Here is an 18575-nt window from a genome sequence, read left to right as displayed (position 1 = left end):
GCTAAAATTATCTTTTTGTTATATTGTTTAGGTACTATATTAGTGTCGTTTAATTCAATTCAACCATTATTTACTAAATACTTCCTATATTTTCCCTTTTTTTTGAGGAATGAAAATAAAAGTTAAATCCCTAGGTATCTCTGGTAACAGGTCTAGACTGTAAAATTAATCAGTGACCATTGGACTCAGATCAGTTGCTCTTCTTTAGAAAATAAAAGACCAACCACAATCACCTCTTATATGCACAATTTAGTAGAAAGATATGACCTATATATGTACATACATACATACACATATATATTAATAAACATAAAACAAAAATAAGACAAAAGGTACAAAGCTAAAATTAATTACTACTTGAAAGGATCAGCAAATGCTTTGTGGAAGGAGTAGCATTTGGCTCAGACTTAAAATTAAAAGATGGTTATGAATTGAATGAGCAAAAGAGTGGGGAATCTTTAAAGCATATGGAATTATGTGAATATTGGAAAGAATGGGTTGACATGGGGTCTGGAAACAGTTGATTTTGTTTGTTCTTTGTTCTCAAAGAGGGAATAAGTTAGGGAAAAGGAATTGTAGGAGATATAGCAGGCCAGGTAGATTGTGGAGGACTTTGAATGCCAAGTCAAATAGCGTGAACTTTTATTGGGTGGACTGGGGCTAGTGAAAGGTTTTGAGGAGAAGAGTTTCTTAACCACGGCCCTCAACAGTTTATGCATTAGAACGTCTAGTCTGTTACACATAGCCACCAGTCTGATAAACACTAATGGTTTTGTGAAGAATAAGGAGAGGAGGGGGAAGAGGGGTGGGTAATAAAAGTGGGAGTCGAATTTGAAAAACCTTTCATGGACTCCTAAAATTAACCCCCCCAAAAAAACCCCTACGGTGTCTGTGGGGGGAGTAGAAATTCCGTATAATTAGTGAAGCTTCTATAAAATATTGATAGTCTTTAGATATTTCAGTTCGTAAAGGACATAAACGAAGACTCCGTGTTCTGTACAGTCCTTAGGCAAATAGGGTACCAGTCTTTGTTCAGAAGTACGAATCGATTAGAATCAGTTTTAAAGGTTCAAGTAAAGGAAAGCAAAGGTAGAGCACGCCTCTCGGGCTATTTCCACAAGACTTAAGGGAAAGGGGTGGGATGTAAGGGGTGGTCGTGCGAGGATGGGTGAAGATAAGCCCTGATAAGAATAGCTGACGCTGACACTCCTTCAGACTTTGGCTGCTCTTGGTGAATAAACCAGGTGCCCTTCAAAGGGATGGGGATGGGAGGGGGGCGGGCCTAGCCTTTAAGGGGTGTGAGGGTGCAGTTTCTCGGGCTGAGAGCAAAAGGCAGCTGGAGCGCCTGCATCCCGCACCGGCTCGATGCTAGTTTCGTGTAACGGGACTCAGGATGGGGGCCGGACAGTAGTTCTGTAGGGGATCCTGCATCTCCTGCAGACGAGCCTCAGAACCGGCAGGTCAGGACAACGTACAGCTTACAGAACCCAACCTGGTCCCTTGCTCCTGGCCCGGCGGGAGGGACAACAGCGTTCTCAGAACAGCTAGGAGAAAAGCGCCCCTGGTTCGGGATGCCAGAGGGCTGGACCTGCTCGCCTCAGTCCAGAATTCCTTATTATCATTGGTTCTACTGTCTGTCTGTCACTCCCGGCACCTCATTTTATTAGCTCTTCCGACCGCCACTCACTCTCGCCGCGCTGGCTTTCATTGGCTTCTTTGTCACGAAGGCCCCGCCCCGCGATCTGAGCCCGGCAGAGGGGCGCTGAAAGGAGAACGGGGCGCAGAGCAGAGAGGAGCCGAGCAGCAGTCTTTGGGCTTGTGGCTGCTGGCGGGCGGCAGCGGCAGTGACCGAGGGGGAGGAGGAGGAAGAAAAGGAAGAGAGGGAAGGGAGAGGCAGCCCGGCCCGAGCGCGGGGATGGTGCAGGTGCCCGGCGCCGCGCTGCCCCAGTGAGGAGCGCCTGATCCGGTCCGGGGTCCGCAGCGCCGCCGCCGCCGCCGCGTCGCTCCCGGAGGCGGGCTGGCTGGTGGACGGGCGGGAAGATGCTGAGCAGGTTGATGAGCGGCAGCAGCAGGAACCTGGACCGGGAGTACAGCTGCACTGTACGGCTCCTGGACGACAGCGAGTACACCTGTACCATCCAGGTCAGCAGCCCCCGCGCCCTTACCCGCCCACCCGCCTTCCCGGCGCGGGCGCAGCCGTTGGCTCGCCCCCCTCTCTCTCACCCTTCCCCCTGCGGCGGCGGCGGCGGCGGCGGCGGCTCCGGGGTAACTTGGCTAGGGGCCGCTCGCCTCCATTCGCCTCCCTGGGCTTTGTCCGCGGACCGGCTGCGGCTCGGCTGGGGGCACTTTCCCGAGGGGAAGGGGGAACCTCTCCCAAAGCTCCTCCTCGGAGCGGGACGCGATGTCCCCTTTCTCTTTCCCCACTTTTGTTTCTCTGGGCTTTCCTGAACTGGGCGGGCGATCCCCAAGTGTGCAGCAGACTCAGGTGTGGGCTCTTATTCCGAGGACCCTCCCCAGCCCCTCTGCTGGTGCCCCTCCCCTTTTGAGTGCTCGGGAAAGCCGTGCCTCGCGCGGTCCCTGCCACTCTGGCTGCACAAAAAGCCTGCCCCGAGAGGCAGCTGTCCCCGGGCAGGGCAGCCTGCCGCATGCACTCGTGGGGAACAGGTCGCGAGCTGTTTGACCCGGCTGCCCCGTCGGAGCGGGGTTTGTTTTGTGTTTTTTGGTTTTAAGTCCGTGACCAGAGGCAGCAGACGCTCAGTCCTGGGGTAGCGGGCCGAGTTGCTGCGCCTGCTGTTGGGGAGGGACTCGGGAAGGACAGAAGGACTGGGGGGCCCTGCTCTGGGGCTGGTCGGCTTTTCATTCTATATGTTTCTTTGATGGGAAGAATAATGGTATATGCCATGTTTCAGCGTTTTGTGAGTCAGACTCGGAATGTGGGATTGAGCACAACAGTCCGTGCAGGGTGGCCTATTGAACAGAGGAAACGACTCCTCTTTCAGACATTTCTCAGCCCCCCATCCCTAAGCCGCTTCACACACACACACACACACCCCACCGCCATTCACTCCCAGTACGAGGGTGTGTTTTTAGCAGGTGTATGTATGTGGGTATGGAGGCGGGGTGAAAGAAAGAGGTTGTACATTTAGTACAAGTCTCAGCTATCGGGGGTTGGGGGGGGGGGCATGGTATAGAACCAGCGACTTAAAAAACAACAGCGCTGCACAGAATGAAAAGAATCCCGTCAGCGCCTGGTATGTTACGATCCCGTGCTCTTCTGTTCCTCCCCACTGCTGTGTGGTACGTCAGGAGTAGTAGTCGTTCTCAGGAATGCAGTAACAGCCCTTTCTCCTCCTCTCGTCAGGGATGAGAACCACTGAAAAACCCTCGGTGCCTATTCATGAGGAATTCGCCGCTGGAAACTGCCCTTTTTTCCCCCTCCCCACAAACAATCAGCAGAAATCAGGGGCGTGTTACCTGATTCCCACAGCCCTAGGTGAAAGCTCGAGAGCTCTGGGTTCCAAGATGTGGCAGACAGAAACTGTTGGCAGCAGCCCCAGTAGCTTTGGCCCTTCTCACAGCCTCCCTTTCCGAATTGGGATGTAGCAGTGTGCGGGAGGAAGGCGGTTGTGATAGATGCTGCTCTTTGCTGCCTTGGTTCTGGGTTCGGTCCTCAGTCTCTAATCCGGCTCTTTCCTCTTCCCCTTGTTGTCAGCATAACTGTTAGGTGCTACCAAAGTGCGTGAGTTTAGAGGAAAGAGTAGAACATCTATTTTAAAGACACAGAAGCACAGACGGAGTAGAATTTGTGATTAGGCTAGCCATCAAGTGAAAGCCCTGCTGTATTTGATGGTGATTATTTGAGGTGCTCGATGTTATTTCCTTTTCAGAGTGATGAGTTACTTTATGTTGTATTGTCATATCTCATGGTTAGATTTACAAAAATAATTTTTAACATTGTGGAAGGAAAAAAGTGATTTACACACCTATTCCATTTGGATATATGAAATAGTTATTATGGGCCGCTGCAGTACATGTTTTAAAGTAAGCATATTTTGGTTGGTTTTAAAGTTTAAAGCTTTTTCTAAAAACATAATTTGGGTGGTTTTGAGAACCTCGTAGGGGATCATAATATATACTGCTGGGATATGGTTTGTTTGAGGTGAATTTTTGAGAAGTTATTGACACAATTTTTTCATGGCATAGGACTATTAATAGTGTTTTAGTTTTTACTTAAATTGAAGGATTAATGACATCATCCATCTAATAGAAATGGCTGGCTATCAAGGATTTTTAATGAATCAAGATAAGTCACTTGATTATTTTCTCTATTAGCTGGAACAATGTCAAGGATTAGTGATTAGATGACTTCATATTATAAGTATTGGTAGTTTCTATGATCTATTTTGAGTAAGGAAATACAAATATTTAACCTTTAAGAATGCTGCTTATGATTTACTACTGAGTGCATGCTTACAAGATCATTTTATACTAGCATACTCTGTTGGTCTTAACTGAAACTAGTATAATCTGCCATTAAAAATCCAGGCCTTTAAAAAAAAAAAAGAACCATAGCATCACACAAAAATTTTTTGGTTTACTTTTGTGAGTTATAAAAATTAGGGGAATATCAAAACAGCATATCATATAAAAGGAATATATTCTGTGAACATGACTTATGTGCTTGAGAATTATTTTTTCCTTAGCAACTCTTTGCTACAATGTGATTTAATTTTTAATAGTATTTGGAAGCAATATGGAAAGGATTAGTGAAACATTTTTTTGTTATTGTATAAGATCAGTGATTCCCATCATCTTTGGAATTCTAATTCTTTGATTTTTCAATATTGCATTTTGTTTTCTAAAAGTGCCATATAATTCTTCATAACTTTTAAAAATTTTACATGAATGTGTATATACAGGTAAGTATGTCTACATACAAAGTATACAAATTCTTAGTATTTCATATATATTTGTATACAAATATACATGTATGTATGTTTAAACTTCTCTAGGAAATAAGAGCAATATATATATGAATATATACAATATGTATTTATAAAAAGATTGATCTATATACATCTACCTGTCATATTTTGGGGATTATGGAATTTAAAACAGTCTTTTACATTGCTGTAATTATGTTGAATTAGTTACCTTAATTTGCTAATTTTTGAAATGTTATAAAATTAACCCCCAAATTTTTATATTTCCTAAATGAAGGTTGCTTCGTTACCACTTTATTACAAGAATTCTTTCATTACTTATAATGTGCAAATGTATTGATAATCTATGAGAAAGGAAAGTATGTATTGTAGGATTGTAATATAATCATTCTCCTGTGAAGAACATTGTTAACAACTAGGGAATGCTGACTTGAATTTTGAAGGTCATTGCCTCATAAATGCAGATGTAGTCCGTATTTTTCACTGATCTATTTTATTTGTGCAAGTTTATATTTACCCACTATATTTGCAATCTTGCCTTGCTATTTTATTGGGAAGAAAATAAGATTTATTAAACAACTATGCATAACTCTAATGAACTGAATAGAAACACTAAATGCAGTGCTTGAACATAATAATATGCTGGAAAGTAGCTTCTTAGCTGTCTTTAAAAGAGTAATAGTTGATTATAAAATGTGAGGGAAGTATATTAGAATATTTACAGTAGAAATATAATTTAAGCAACCCTATAGCTTCTGTCATTTCAAATTTTGTTTTATTGAGAATTCAAACCCACCTGATAACTAACTTAATTTTTTTTATCAAAAACATAAATAATGTTTTATAAATTTAATTATTAATTTAACACCTGAACAAAATTAGCTTTTGTTATGACTTGTGAAGAACAACTATTAATAAGTACTATACTCTTTAGATTTATTTAATATATATTTCCCCAAGTAATTAAAAAGGTGAATTCATAAAATATCCTATTCTTTTCAGGAGAATATATCAGCTGGCTCTAGATTGACTTTAAGCTATTTCTGAGATTTAATTTTAATTTAAATTTTAAAAAGGCATCCCCGTTGAATTGGGTCCTAATTCAAGATTTTTAGTTTTCTTCTTTTGTCTTCCTCAAATTAACTATTACCTTTAATGGACTGTGTCTTTCCTAAGAATTTCCTTCTTATATTTTGACTGTAAACAGTTTTGATTTCATTAAGAAAAAGGAATGTTAGATTAATTTTTTTCACAGAAAAGAACATAAAGAGGTTGCAATTTAATAAATATTGATTTCTAAAAAAAGCTTTTATCTTAGCAATTATGCTATCTTAGGAGCTCTGTTAAAAAATAGAAGTCACAAAAAAAAATAGAAGTTACTTAGAATACATAATCTTTTAGGGAACTATTTTTGAGGGGAAGTCTTAATTTTGAAGTTAGTTTTATAACTTTTACACTAAACAAATTATATTCTAAATGAAAACAATTCATTTTCTTCAGTTTGTCAGGAAAATTCTGGAGTACAGTGCTACATTATTGCCTTTAAAAATTTTCTTCACTTAAGCATGAGGGACAGAAAGCTATAGAAAATGTATTAAGTCTTTTGTTCACACAGGTATTTGTATACATTTGTGCTTTAATAAATCTTTAGGACTAATTTACTAAGTAATACAATACTGGGGAAAATGTGATATGGAAATAGGTATACTTTTGCTCTTGTTTTATGTCAGTAGCTGCATGTTGTTTGCCATTACCTGATATACCATCAGTAATATAACAGATTTATTTGAAATACATATTAATATTTGAAGGATCTGTGATTTGATTGATATTGATTCTCCTTCTATCAGAGTACATCATAGCCTTTTGTAATATTGAGATCTTTAAGTATTGCTATGGGTGAAAAATTCATTACCTTGTTGTACTCAACTTAGTCATACAATTGCCCTAAATTTAGATAAGTTGGTAGTTTTAAATTTTTTTATTCTTCAATATAATAAACCCACCTCCAAAAACAGTACCACCATGCCTGTTCTTTGTTCATAATCAATTCAGTAATGGCTTCCATGCCTTAATAACATCTTACTATCTTTCCATTCCTAACATCTGCCCCGCATAACCACTTTGGGCCTGTAAAATGAAGGGGTTCAAATAGTTCTTACTAGTTTTAAATATATGAGCTTTGTTCTTAAAATTCTCTTATAATGTCATTTATTTGATTGTCCACTTATAAAATTTTCTATGGAGCTAACTTTTCCATATATTAGATACAATATATAATATTTCACCTAAGATAGTATACTTCTAAAATTATTTAAGAACTTTAGATGGGGTATGATGGTACTTATGTATAGGACCCCATCAGGAGTTACCTCCTCTCAATTTTCAGTTGTAGGTTTGGTTACTTAGATGAATAGCTGCTATTGTGGGTTTAAGGATTCCAGAATATCTTGTGGGAATCCACTCCTAAAAATATAGCTCATAAGCCTTGAGTGATAGATTTAACTTTAATAGTCAGCCAGTAGCACAGTTAGCTCAAAGTAAAGACATTTATCAAGAGGCCATAATCAAAATAGCTGCTATAGATTACAGATTTGTGACTCCTTGAAACTAATTACATTTTTTTTTGTTTTGTTTGTTTTGTTTTTTCCTGAAGCAGTTGGGGTTAAGTGACTTGCCCAGGGTCATGTGGCTAGGAAGCATTAAGTGTCAAATTTGAACTCAGGTCCTCTTGATTTCATGGCTGGTGTTCTGTCCATTGCACCACCTAGCTCCTCCTGAAACAAATCACTTTCGAACAATTCTCATATTAGGACACCATTCCTGCCTGCCTTTCTCTCTTCTCACTTTGTCTCCTTAGAATCCCTGAGGTTTACTGCTGATATTGAGAGGGCAGCTTCCAACCTGGAGTTCTCTTTCCAACAAATAAATACACACAGCATGGATGAGAAGATGTTGAATGCAAACTTAAAAGCACAGATAGGAAGCACATGTGGCTAGGACAACTGATGCCTCTGGTAAGGCATGGGATTCTAATGTCTTTTCTCTCTCTTTGGAGTCTTCATCCTGCTCTTTTCTAGGTTGTAGCATTCTTATGGGGTGAGCCATTCAGTGGACTTTCTGTATGTGCTACTTTTTTCAGCTGATAATCATAGCCCATTCTCTTCTCTGCTGCCAGAGGTTTTATTTCTTGAAGCTTTTTTTTTTTTTTGCCAGTGGCAGGGTGGTATAGTAGAGAGGCCTTGAACTTGACATCAAGAAGATGTAGTTTCAAATCCTATCTCAGACACTTGGTTTGTGACCTTACAATTAAGTGGAAGAATAGATTGGTCATTCCTGAGTGATCCTTAAAAACAATTTGAGAAAGAATGGGGGATAAATGAGACAGATTCATCAGGAAATAAATATATAAATATATATATATGTGTATATATATATATATATATAATATATATATATATAAATATATCTATATGTATATATATAAACTCTGTGAAAACAGTATATATATGTTACTTCTTTTTCCTCATCTGTAAAATGAGAGGTTTGGACTCAATAGTTTAAAAGGTCTAAACTTATAAACTTATGATAAAAACTTAGGATCTTCCCTTTGTCTTATGTTTCCATGCATGACCAATCCTTTTTTTCCTATCTAATGACCAGGTCTCAATTCTTTTTTTTTTTATAGCTTTTTATTTACAAGATATATGGATGGGTAATTTTTCAGCATTGACAATTGCAAAACCTTTTGTTCCAATTTTTCCCCTCCTTTCTTCCACCCTCCCCCAGATGGCAGGTAGACCAATACATGTTAAATATGTTAAAGTATATGTTAAATGCAATATATGTATACATTTCCGTACAGTTTTTTTTGCTGCACAAGAAGAATCTGACTTTGAAATAATGTACAATTAACCTGTGAAGGAAACCAAAAATGCGGACGGACAAAAATAGAAGGATCGGGAATTCTATGTAGTGGTTCATAGTCATCTCCCAGAGTTCTTTCACTGGGTGTAGCTGGTTCTATTCATTACTGCATTATTGGAACTGATTTGGTTCATCTCATTGTTCAAGAGAGCCAAGTCCATCAGAACTGATCATCATATAGTATTGTTGTTGAAGTATATAACGATCTCCTGGTCCTGCTCATTTCACTCAGCATCAGCTCATGTAAGTCTCTCCAGGCCTTTCTGAAATCATCCTACTGGTCATTTCTTACAGAATAATAATATTACATAACATTCATATACACAATTTATTCAGCCATTCTCCAATTGATGGGCATCCACTCTGTTTCCAGTTTCTGGCCACTACAAAGAGATCTGCCACAAATATTCTTATACATAAAGGTCCCTTTCCCTTCTTTAAGATCTCTTTGGGATATAAGTCCACTAGTATCACTGCTGGATCACTTTTTGATAACTTTTTTTTTTTCCTTTTTAAATTTTTTATTAATTTGAAATTAAATACAAAGACAAAAAATTATTTGTATGCAGCACAACATTTAAAAGAAGATCCAACATAAAAATCATAAATTTCCATTTAACAGTTTACTTTTTGGAAAACTATGTAAAAATAATTAGACTTTTCTATGCTTCTTTCTAACTTTTCTTTTGTTCTCTATTGTTTTTTTTTTATTATATATATATATATATATATATATATATATATATATATATATATATATTTTATAATATTATCCCTTATATTCATTTTTCCAAATTACCCCCCCTCCCTCTATTCCCTCCCCCCGACGACAGGCAATACCATACATTTTACATGTGTTACAATATAGTCTAAGTACAATACATGTGTGTGAATATCATTTTCTTGTTGCACAATAAACATTAGAATCCGAAGGTACATGCAACCTGGGCAGACAGATATTAGTGCTAACAATTTACATTCCCCTCCCAGTGTTTCTTCTCTGGGTGTATCTACCTCTGTCCATCATTGATCAACTGGAAGTGAGTTGGATCTTCTTTATGTTGAAGATTTCCACTTCCATCAGAATACATCCTCATACAGTATTGTTGTTGAAGTATACAGTGATCTTCTGGTTCTGCTCATTTCACTCAGCATCAGTTGATTTAAGTCTCTCCAACCCTCTCTGTATTCCTCCTGCTGGTCATTTCTTACCGAGCAATAATATTCCATAACTTTCATATACCACAATTTACCCAACCATTCTCCAACTGATGGACATCCATTCATCTTCCAGTTTCTAGCTACAACAAAAAGAGCTGCCACAAACATTTTGGCACATATATGTCTCTTTCCGCTCTTTAGTATTTCTTTGGGATATAATCCCAGTAGTAGCGCTGCTGGGTCAAAGGGTATGCACAGTTTGATAACTTTTTGGGCATAATTCCAGATTGCTCTCCAGAATGGCTGGATTCTTTCACAACTCCACCAGCAATGTATTAGTGTCCCAATTTCCCCACATCCCCTCCAACATTTGTCATTATTTGTTCCTGTCATCTTAGCCAATCTGACAGGTGTGTAGTGGTATCTCAGAGTGGTCTTAATTTGCATTTCTCTGATCAATAGTGATTTGGAACACTCTTTCATGTGAGTGGATATAGTTTCAATTTCTTCCTCTGAGAATTGTCTGTTCATATCCTTTGACCATTTATCAATTGGAGAATGGTTCGGTTTCTTATAAATTATGGTCAGTTCTCTATATATTTTGGAAATGAGACCTTTGTCAGAACCTTTGTTTTTAAAAATATTTTCCCAATTTGTTACTTCCCTTCTAATCTTGTTTGCATTAGTATTATTTGTACAGAAACTTTTTAGTTTGATGTAATCAAAATCTTCTATTTTGTGATCAATAATGATCTCTAGTTCTCCTCTGGTCATAAATTTCTTCCTCCTCCACAAGTCTGAGAGGTAGATTATCCTCTGTTCCTCTAATCTATTTATTATCTCCCTCTTTATGCCTAAATCATGGACCCATTTTGATCTTATCTTGGTATATGGTGTTAAGTGTGGATCCATATCTAATTTCTGCCATACTAATTTCCAGTTTTCCCAACAGTTTTTTCCGAATAATGGATTTTTATCCCTAATGTTGGAATCTTTGGGTTTGTCAAAGATTAGATTGCTATAGATGTACCCTTTTTTGTCCTTTGTATCTAATCTGTTCCACTGATCTACCGGTCTATTTCTTAGCCAATACCAAATGGTTTTGGTGACTGCTGCTATATAATATAGCTTTAGATCAGGTACACTTAGACCACCTTCCTCTGAGTTTTTTTTCATTAGTTCCCTTGCAATTCTTGACCTTTTATTCTTCCATATGAATTTTGTTGTTATTTTTTCTAGGTCATTAAAATAGTTTCTTGGGAGTCTGATTGGTATAGCACTAAATAAATAGATTAGTTTGGGGAGTATTGTCATCTTTATTATATTCACTCGGCCTATCCAAGAGCACTGAATGTCTTTCCAATTATTTAAATCTGATTTTATTTTTGTGGCAAGTGTTTTGTAATTTTTCTCATATAATTCCTGACTTTTCTTTGACAGATGGATTCCCAAATATTTTATACTCTCAACATTTGTTTGGAATGGAATTTCTCTTTGTATCTCTTGCTGTTGCATTTTGTTAGTGATATATAAAAATGCCGAGGATTTATGTGGATTTATTTTGTATCCTGCCACATTGCTGAAATTTTGAATTATTTCTAGTAGCTTTTTAGCAGAGTCTTTGGGGTTCTCTAAGTATACCATCATGTCATCTGCAAAAAGTGATAGTTTAATTTCCTCATTTCCTACTCTAATTCCTTGAATCTCTTTCTCGGCTCTTATTGCCGAGGCTAGCGTTTCTAGTACTATATTGAATAGTAATGGTGATAGTGGGCAACCTTGTTTCACTCCTGATCTTACTGGGAAAGGTTGCAGTTTATTTCTATTGCATATTATGCTTACTGACGGTCTTAAATATATACTCCTGATTATTCTAAGGAATAATCCATTTATTCCTATACTCTCAAGAGTTTTTAGTAGGAATGGATGTTGGATTTTGTCAAATGCTTTTTCTGCATCTATTGAGATGATCATATGGTTCTTATTAATTTGATTATTAATATGGTCAATTATATTAATAGTTTTCCTAATATTAAACTAGCCCTGCATTCCTGGAATAAATCCTACTTGATCATAGTGTATTATCTTGGAGATGATTTTCTGAAGTCTTTTTGCTAATATCTTATTTAAGATTTTAGCATCAATATTCATTAAGGAGATTGGTCTATAATTTTCTTTCTCAGTTTTCGATCTACCATGTTTAGGTATCAGTACCATGTCTGTGTCATAAAAGGAATTTGGTAGTACTCCTTCATCCCCTATTTTTTCAAATAATTTATATAACATTGGGGCTAATTGTTCTTTAAATGTTTGGTAGAATTCACATGTGAATCCATCTGGCCCTGGGGATTTTTTCCTGGGGAGTTGATTAATAGCTTGTTCTATTTCTTTTTCTGAAATGGGACTATTTAAGCAATTTATCTCCTCCTCTGTTAATCTAGGGAGCCTATATTTTTGGAGGAAGTCATCCATTTCACTTAAGTTATCAAATTTATTGGCATAAAGTTGGGCAAAGTAACTCCTTATTATTTCTCTAATTTCCTCTTCATTGGTGGAAAGATCCCCCTTTTCATTTGTAAGACTATTTTGATAACTTTTTTGAGCATAGTTCCAAGAATGGCTGGATGTATTCACAATTCCACCAACAGTGTATCAGTGTTCCAATTTTCCCACATCCCCTCCAACATTCTGCATGCTTTCCCTGTCATTCTAGCCAATCTCACAGGTGTGTAGTGGTATCTCAGAGTTGTCTTAATTTGCATTTCTCTGATTAATAATGACTTGGAGCATCTTTTCATATGGCTAGAAATAGTTTCAATTTCTTTGTCTGAGAATTGTCTGTTCATATCCTTTGACCATTTATTCATCTCTAATTCTAACAGAGAGAACTCCTTCATACTTTGTAAAGGGATAGTAGAAAGTTAATTGTTCTTTGTACTTTTAAAAATTATTAATAGTTTATTACTTCTTTTATCCATACCTTTCTTTCCATGATTATTTCAACTGGCTAGGGAAGGTGGTAAGGGAAGCTAAATCCCCCTTACATGTATTTTACTTGGTTTTACTTCTTCAGAAAACTTCCAGCCAAATAACTTTCCTTGGTGAAGAAAATCTGTATGTAATTGTTTTATTTAGTAGAGTCTTTGAAGTTGCTGATAATTCTGCTGATGTTCTGCAATTAACTTGTTGAATAAGAGTCAAAATTAATCTTGGGTTGAAAACCAGAAGTTCCTTGTCTTGTTTATGGATTTGAAATACGACATGAGTAAAACATTAAATCTTTTTGGACCTTAGCTCCATCTTTAAAAATGTGGATCACATGTGCCCTATCTATTTTATAGGAATAATGCCAATATTAAATGAGATATAAAATCTCACTTTTTAGCCATCCTTTGTTCCTTCTGAAAGAGCAGTCAGGGGCATTACTTTAGGAAGATAGATGAAATTATGGTGAAATTCCTAGTAAAAGAGGACATAAATTCTTCCTAAGGTCAGCTGTTGATTCTATTAGTTTTTCTTTGTGATGGTTTAGGAGCTAAGAGAAGTCAGAGGTCCTAAAACCTGAGATGAGGAAGAATAAACTCTCCTGAGCTGTAGGTTGTATCAGAAACCACATTCTTTTCTCCTGTGCCTTGACTGAAACATAACTTTGTATCTTAAGATTTCTATGTCTTCATATGATCATTGGTTCTGAGGGAAGTGTGAATTGAACTAATGTAACTATATTACCACAATCAAAAGGAGATAAACTATAGATGCATTTTCTCTCCCCTATTCATTTGTTCAAAATAATTTTATATAACTGTTAGAAAGGAAATAAATCATCATGTGTAACAAACAGTAAGTACTACCTAGATTTTCTTATATTATCTGTGACCACAGATATGTGGTCCACATATTTAACTTAAACTGCATTAAATAAGGAAGAATATGAAGGAAATGTGCATTGTGTTATATGTACAATTCTAAAATGCTTGTATTTATAATAATTGCACTTCTTCCTTCTTATCCCTCACCACATGATCACTACATAAAGGGAATTTGGTCATGGAAGGGAGACGATAGCAGCAAGAAGCAGAAGTAGTAGTAGACATGGCTATGAGAGTTGTTTTGGAGAAATGTAAGGCAGAATTTGGGGCAGCTCAGTGGCAGAATGGATAGAGCTGGGCTTGAGTCAGGAAGATTCAGCTTCTTGAGTTCAGATCTGGCCTCAAATACTTAACTAGCTTTGTGCCCCTAGGCAAGTCACTTAATCCTGTTTGCTTCAATTTCCTCACCCATAAAATGAGCTGGCAAAGAAAAATGGCAAAGCACTCCAACATCTTTATCAAGAAAACTTTCATGAAGAGTGAGACATGGCTGAAAATGATTGAACAACAACAAAGGCAGAGCTTGACAAATAGTGGTGTTGTTAATGGAAGAGGAAAGAGAAATACTGGGCAATATAGGTCCAGGCAGTAGAAGTGGTAGTGAAGATAATTGAAACTAGAAACAATTAGTATAGATGGTGGAGGAGAAATAAAAATGTTTTGTTTCTATAATTGTGATTTATTCAAATTAGAAAGCTGTTTGACGTGAAGGCAGCAAATATGATATATGGAAGTTCTGGTATATTAGTCTGAACTTTTTAAAATTAATTTTATAATTATAATTTTTTGACAGTACATATGCACGAGTAAATTTTTTTTACAACATTATCCCTTGTATTCATTTTTCCAAAATTTCCCCTCCCACCCTCTACTCCTTCCCCGAGATGACAGGCAACCCCATACATATTAAATGTGTTATAGTATAACCTAGATACAATATATGTGTGCAAAACCAAATTTCTTGTTGCATGGAAAGAATTGGATTCCAAAGGTATAAGTAACCTGGGTAGAAAGACAATAGTGCAAACAGGTTACATTCAATTCCCAGTGTTCCTTCTCTGGGTGTAGCTGTTTCTGTCCATCATTGATCAACCGGAAGTGAATTAGATCTTCTTTATATTGAAGATATCTACTTCAATCAGAATATATCTTTATACAGTATTGTTGTTGAAGTGTACAGTGATCTCCAGTTTCTGCTCATTTCACTCAGCATCAGTTCATTTAAGTCACTCCAAGCCTCTCTGTATTCCTCCTGCTGGTCATTTCTTACAGAGCAATAATATTCCATAACATTCATATGCCATAATTTACCCAACCATTCTCCAATTGATGGACATCCATTCATCTTCCAGTTTCTAGCTACTACAAAAAGAGCTGCCACAAACATTTTGGCACATACAGGTCCCTTTCCCTTCTTGAGTATTTCTTTGGGATATAAGCCCAGCCCAGCACTGCTGGATCAAAGGGTATGCACAGTTTGATAACTTTTTGGGCATATAAACTTTTTTTTTTCCAGTAAGGATGTCTAATATCATTGGGTCTGCTGAAAGATCAGCTATATTGTCCGGTTTTCACAGAATGGGAATTTTGATGGTTTTTTTTTTCTTTTTTTAATACTATAAAAACTTTGCCATGGGATAAAATAAATTTCTCTAGCCATCTGAGTGTCTATATTATTCCCTCTTTGAGCCAAACCTAATAAGAGTAATGTTCAAATGGTGCTCCCTCCCTCCCTCTCTTCTTTCCTTGTTCTGTAATGCCTTTTCTTTCGTGTGATATAATTTATCTAATTCTATTTCCTCCTTTCTTCTGATCTCAATACAATTCTTTTTTAATCCCTTAATTAATTAAAAAAAATCACATCAAAGAGGCCTTATACCATCCTCTGTTGAACATACCCCTTTTAGCTGTTGTAATAGAAATAAAATTCTTAAGAGTAACAAGTGTCATCTTCCCATATAGGGATGTAAACAGTTAAATCTTATTGAATGGTATGTTTTTTTTTTTCTTGTATACCTTTTTATGCTTTTCTTGAGGCTTGTATTTTGAAGATCAGATTTTTTTTGTTTAACTCTGATCTTATTACCAAGAAAGTTTGAAAGTTCTATTTCATTAACTTTTCATCTTTTCCCCAGAAAGATTATGCTCAACTTTGTTGGTTAGTTTATTCTTGATTGCAATCCAAGCTCTTTTACCTTCCAGAATATTATATTCTAAGCTCTCTGATTCTTTAATGTAGAAGTTGCTAAATCCTGTATAGTCCTAACTGTGACTCTGATATTTGAATTGTTTCTTTCTGACCACTTGCAGTATTTTCTCTTTGATTTGGCTATAATTCTTTGTAGTTTTCACTTTGGGATTTCTTTCAGGAACTGATCAGTGGATTCTCACAATGACTATATTATCCTCTGGTTCTAGTATATTAGGGCAGTTTTATTTGATAATTTCTTGAAAGATGCTGTCCAGGCTAATTTTTTTATTGTGTCTTTTAGGTCATCCAATAATTCTGAAGTTATTGCTCTTGTATCTATTTTCCAGGTCAGTTGTTTTTCAAATGAGTTATTTTACATTTTCTTCTATTTTTTCTTCTCTTGATTTTGTTTGACTGATTCTTGATGTCTCATGGAGTCATTAGCTTGGGCTTGTTCAATTCTAAGTTTTAAAGAATTATTTTCTTCTTTTGTTAGCTTTTGTATTTGCTTTTTCATTTGGTCAATTCTGTTTTTAAGGAGTTGTTTTCCTTTGTGCTTCCTTTTCCAAATTGTTGACTTTTTTTTTCATAATTCTTTTGCATAACTCATTTATTTTCCTGATTTTTCTTCTATTTCTCTTACTCGGTTAAAAAAATATTTTTGAGCTTTTCCAAAAGGACTTTTTAGGCTTGAGACCAATTCATATTCCTCCTTGAGGCTTCACAGATAGGTATTTTGACATTCATGTTCTCTTCTGAGTTTGTGTTTTGATCTTGCTGTCATGATTTTTCTATGATCAGGGATCATTTTTTGCTTTTTGCTCATTTTTTTTAAGTTGAGCTCTGCAGTTGAGTAATAGGAGGCACACTATTCCAAGTTTTTTTTTTTTTTTTTTTTTTTTTGCTTTGGGGACCAGGGGCCTGGTCACTGGCTGTATGCAACCAGTGGCTGTGGGGCAGATGACTTGTCTACTACACTAGGGAGGTATCTAAGTGTGCCTGTTGTGTCGTGGATTCTTGAGCTGGCAGTTTGCCTTCTGAATGGGGGCTGGAGGCCTCATAGTTGACCTTCTGTACCTCTGGCCTGATGAGCTAGAACCAAGGGGTCCTGGTTAATGATCTTTGATGTGGCTAATAATCTCTTTGCTAGATTGTCTGGGCACTGCCTGAGAGAGCTGGGCTCTCCTTTTACTCAAGTGAGATAGAACTTTCCTGAAATCTTTCTAATGTTTATTAGACAGGAAAATTGCTTCCTCCCTCTTTTTGTGGATTTTGTTACTCAAAGGCTTGGCTTGACATTGTTTTTGAGGGAAACTGGGGAGAGTGCAGGCAATTTCCTAGTTTCTCTCCATCATCTTGGCTCTGCCCCTCCATGACCACTATTTTGGATAAATGGATTATTTTCATCTAAAAATTTCTAAAGTATTTTTAAAATGCTAGTCAGTACTAGTACAAAGAACATCGTACCATAGGTCTAGAGTTGGAAGTCTATAATAGTATAGTCCCTTCATTTTATAAGAGTAGAGCCGAGGCCCAGGGAAGTTAAGTGATTTGCCCAAACTTATGCAAGAAGTGACTTGGAAATACATTTAATGAACAAAACAAAACAAAACAGGATCAGCTAAAGAACTAAGACTGGAATGTTCATTCCTGCTTTTCTACTCTTTGACTTGGTAGCCTTACTCAATAGAACATCATTGTTGAATTAAATATCTTAATTTGTGATTAATTTCATAATTGTGATTATAATTGTGAATTTTTTCCTGGGAAAGTAGGTCTCTGCTGCTTGTTTTACATAACTATTTCAGTTGAGATTTTAATTTGTATGCATGCCAAAGGAAAGATTTAGTATATTTGACTGTTTTGTCTACTTAGTTTGTCAGGTAATGTTAATTTCATTCTGTATAGTTAGAGCTTTTGTTTGAAAAGGGGCATATAAATATGAGGTAGTCATATTGTTTTGGGTAAGCGAGGTAACAATGAAATTAACCTTCAGAAAATAGCTAAACAACTATATGGTCCATTGGCAGAAACCTTACTATTGGAAGGTGGATGAACCTATTGCAAATCAGCTGATGAACTAAATTATAAACAGTCATTTAGGAACATTCAAAATAAACCAGTATTAACATTTTTTCCTAGAAAGAAGACTATTAAGAAGGATGTAAAACTACCAGCACGAACAAAGCAGAATAATTTTTAAAAAAATACACATTAGCAGGTATTTTTGATACTTTAAGACTGAGAACTAGCAGAATTAGTTTCCACAAGCAGGAACATATTTATTCTGTCTGTTTTTATCAGAGCTGATAATTCTAATGGTTCTGTATAGACTTAATTGTTTTCCCCTTGAATAAAGTTCAACAAAGATAAATCTATTTATACATAAGTATGTTTCAGAATAAGTATACATGTATCTATATTTAGATACATATAGGTGAAACAGCTCTTATTCAGAAAAAATTCAATTCTAATAATACAAAC

General features: G+C 36.8%; 1 protein-coding gene across 12 annotated transcripts in view; it reads left to right on the top strand.

Annotated features, from left to right (window-relative positions):
* Positions 1 to 317: 317 nt before the first annotated feature.
* FRMD5 (FERM domain containing 5) overlaps positions 318 to 18575 on the top strand; it is a 392157-nt gene continuing 373899 nt past the window's right edge. For 7 of the 12 annotated variants that reach the window (XM_074289482.1, XM_074289480.1, XM_074289485.1 and 4 more), the window contains exon 1: positions 318 to 2142. In XM_074289482.1, coding sequence (XP_074145583.1) covers positions 2041 to 2142 — 102 coding nt within the window. In that variant the 5' untranslated portion in view covers positions 318 to 2040. The remainder of the gene's footprint in view (positions 2143 to 18575) is intronic. The other 5 variants (XM_074289488.1, XM_074289489.1, XM_074289486.1 and 2 more) reach the window with 3 other exon arrangements.

Source organism: Sminthopsis crassicaudata, chromosome 2 (genome assembly GCF_048593235.1).
Source record: "Sminthopsis crassicaudata isolate SCR6 chromosome 2, ASM4859323v1, whole genome shotgun sequence".
Taxonomy (NCBI): Eukaryota; Metazoa; Chordata; class Mammalia; order Dasyuromorphia; family Dasyuridae; genus Sminthopsis; species Sminthopsis crassicaudata.
This window is presented reverse-complemented; position numbering and strand designations above follow the sequence as displayed.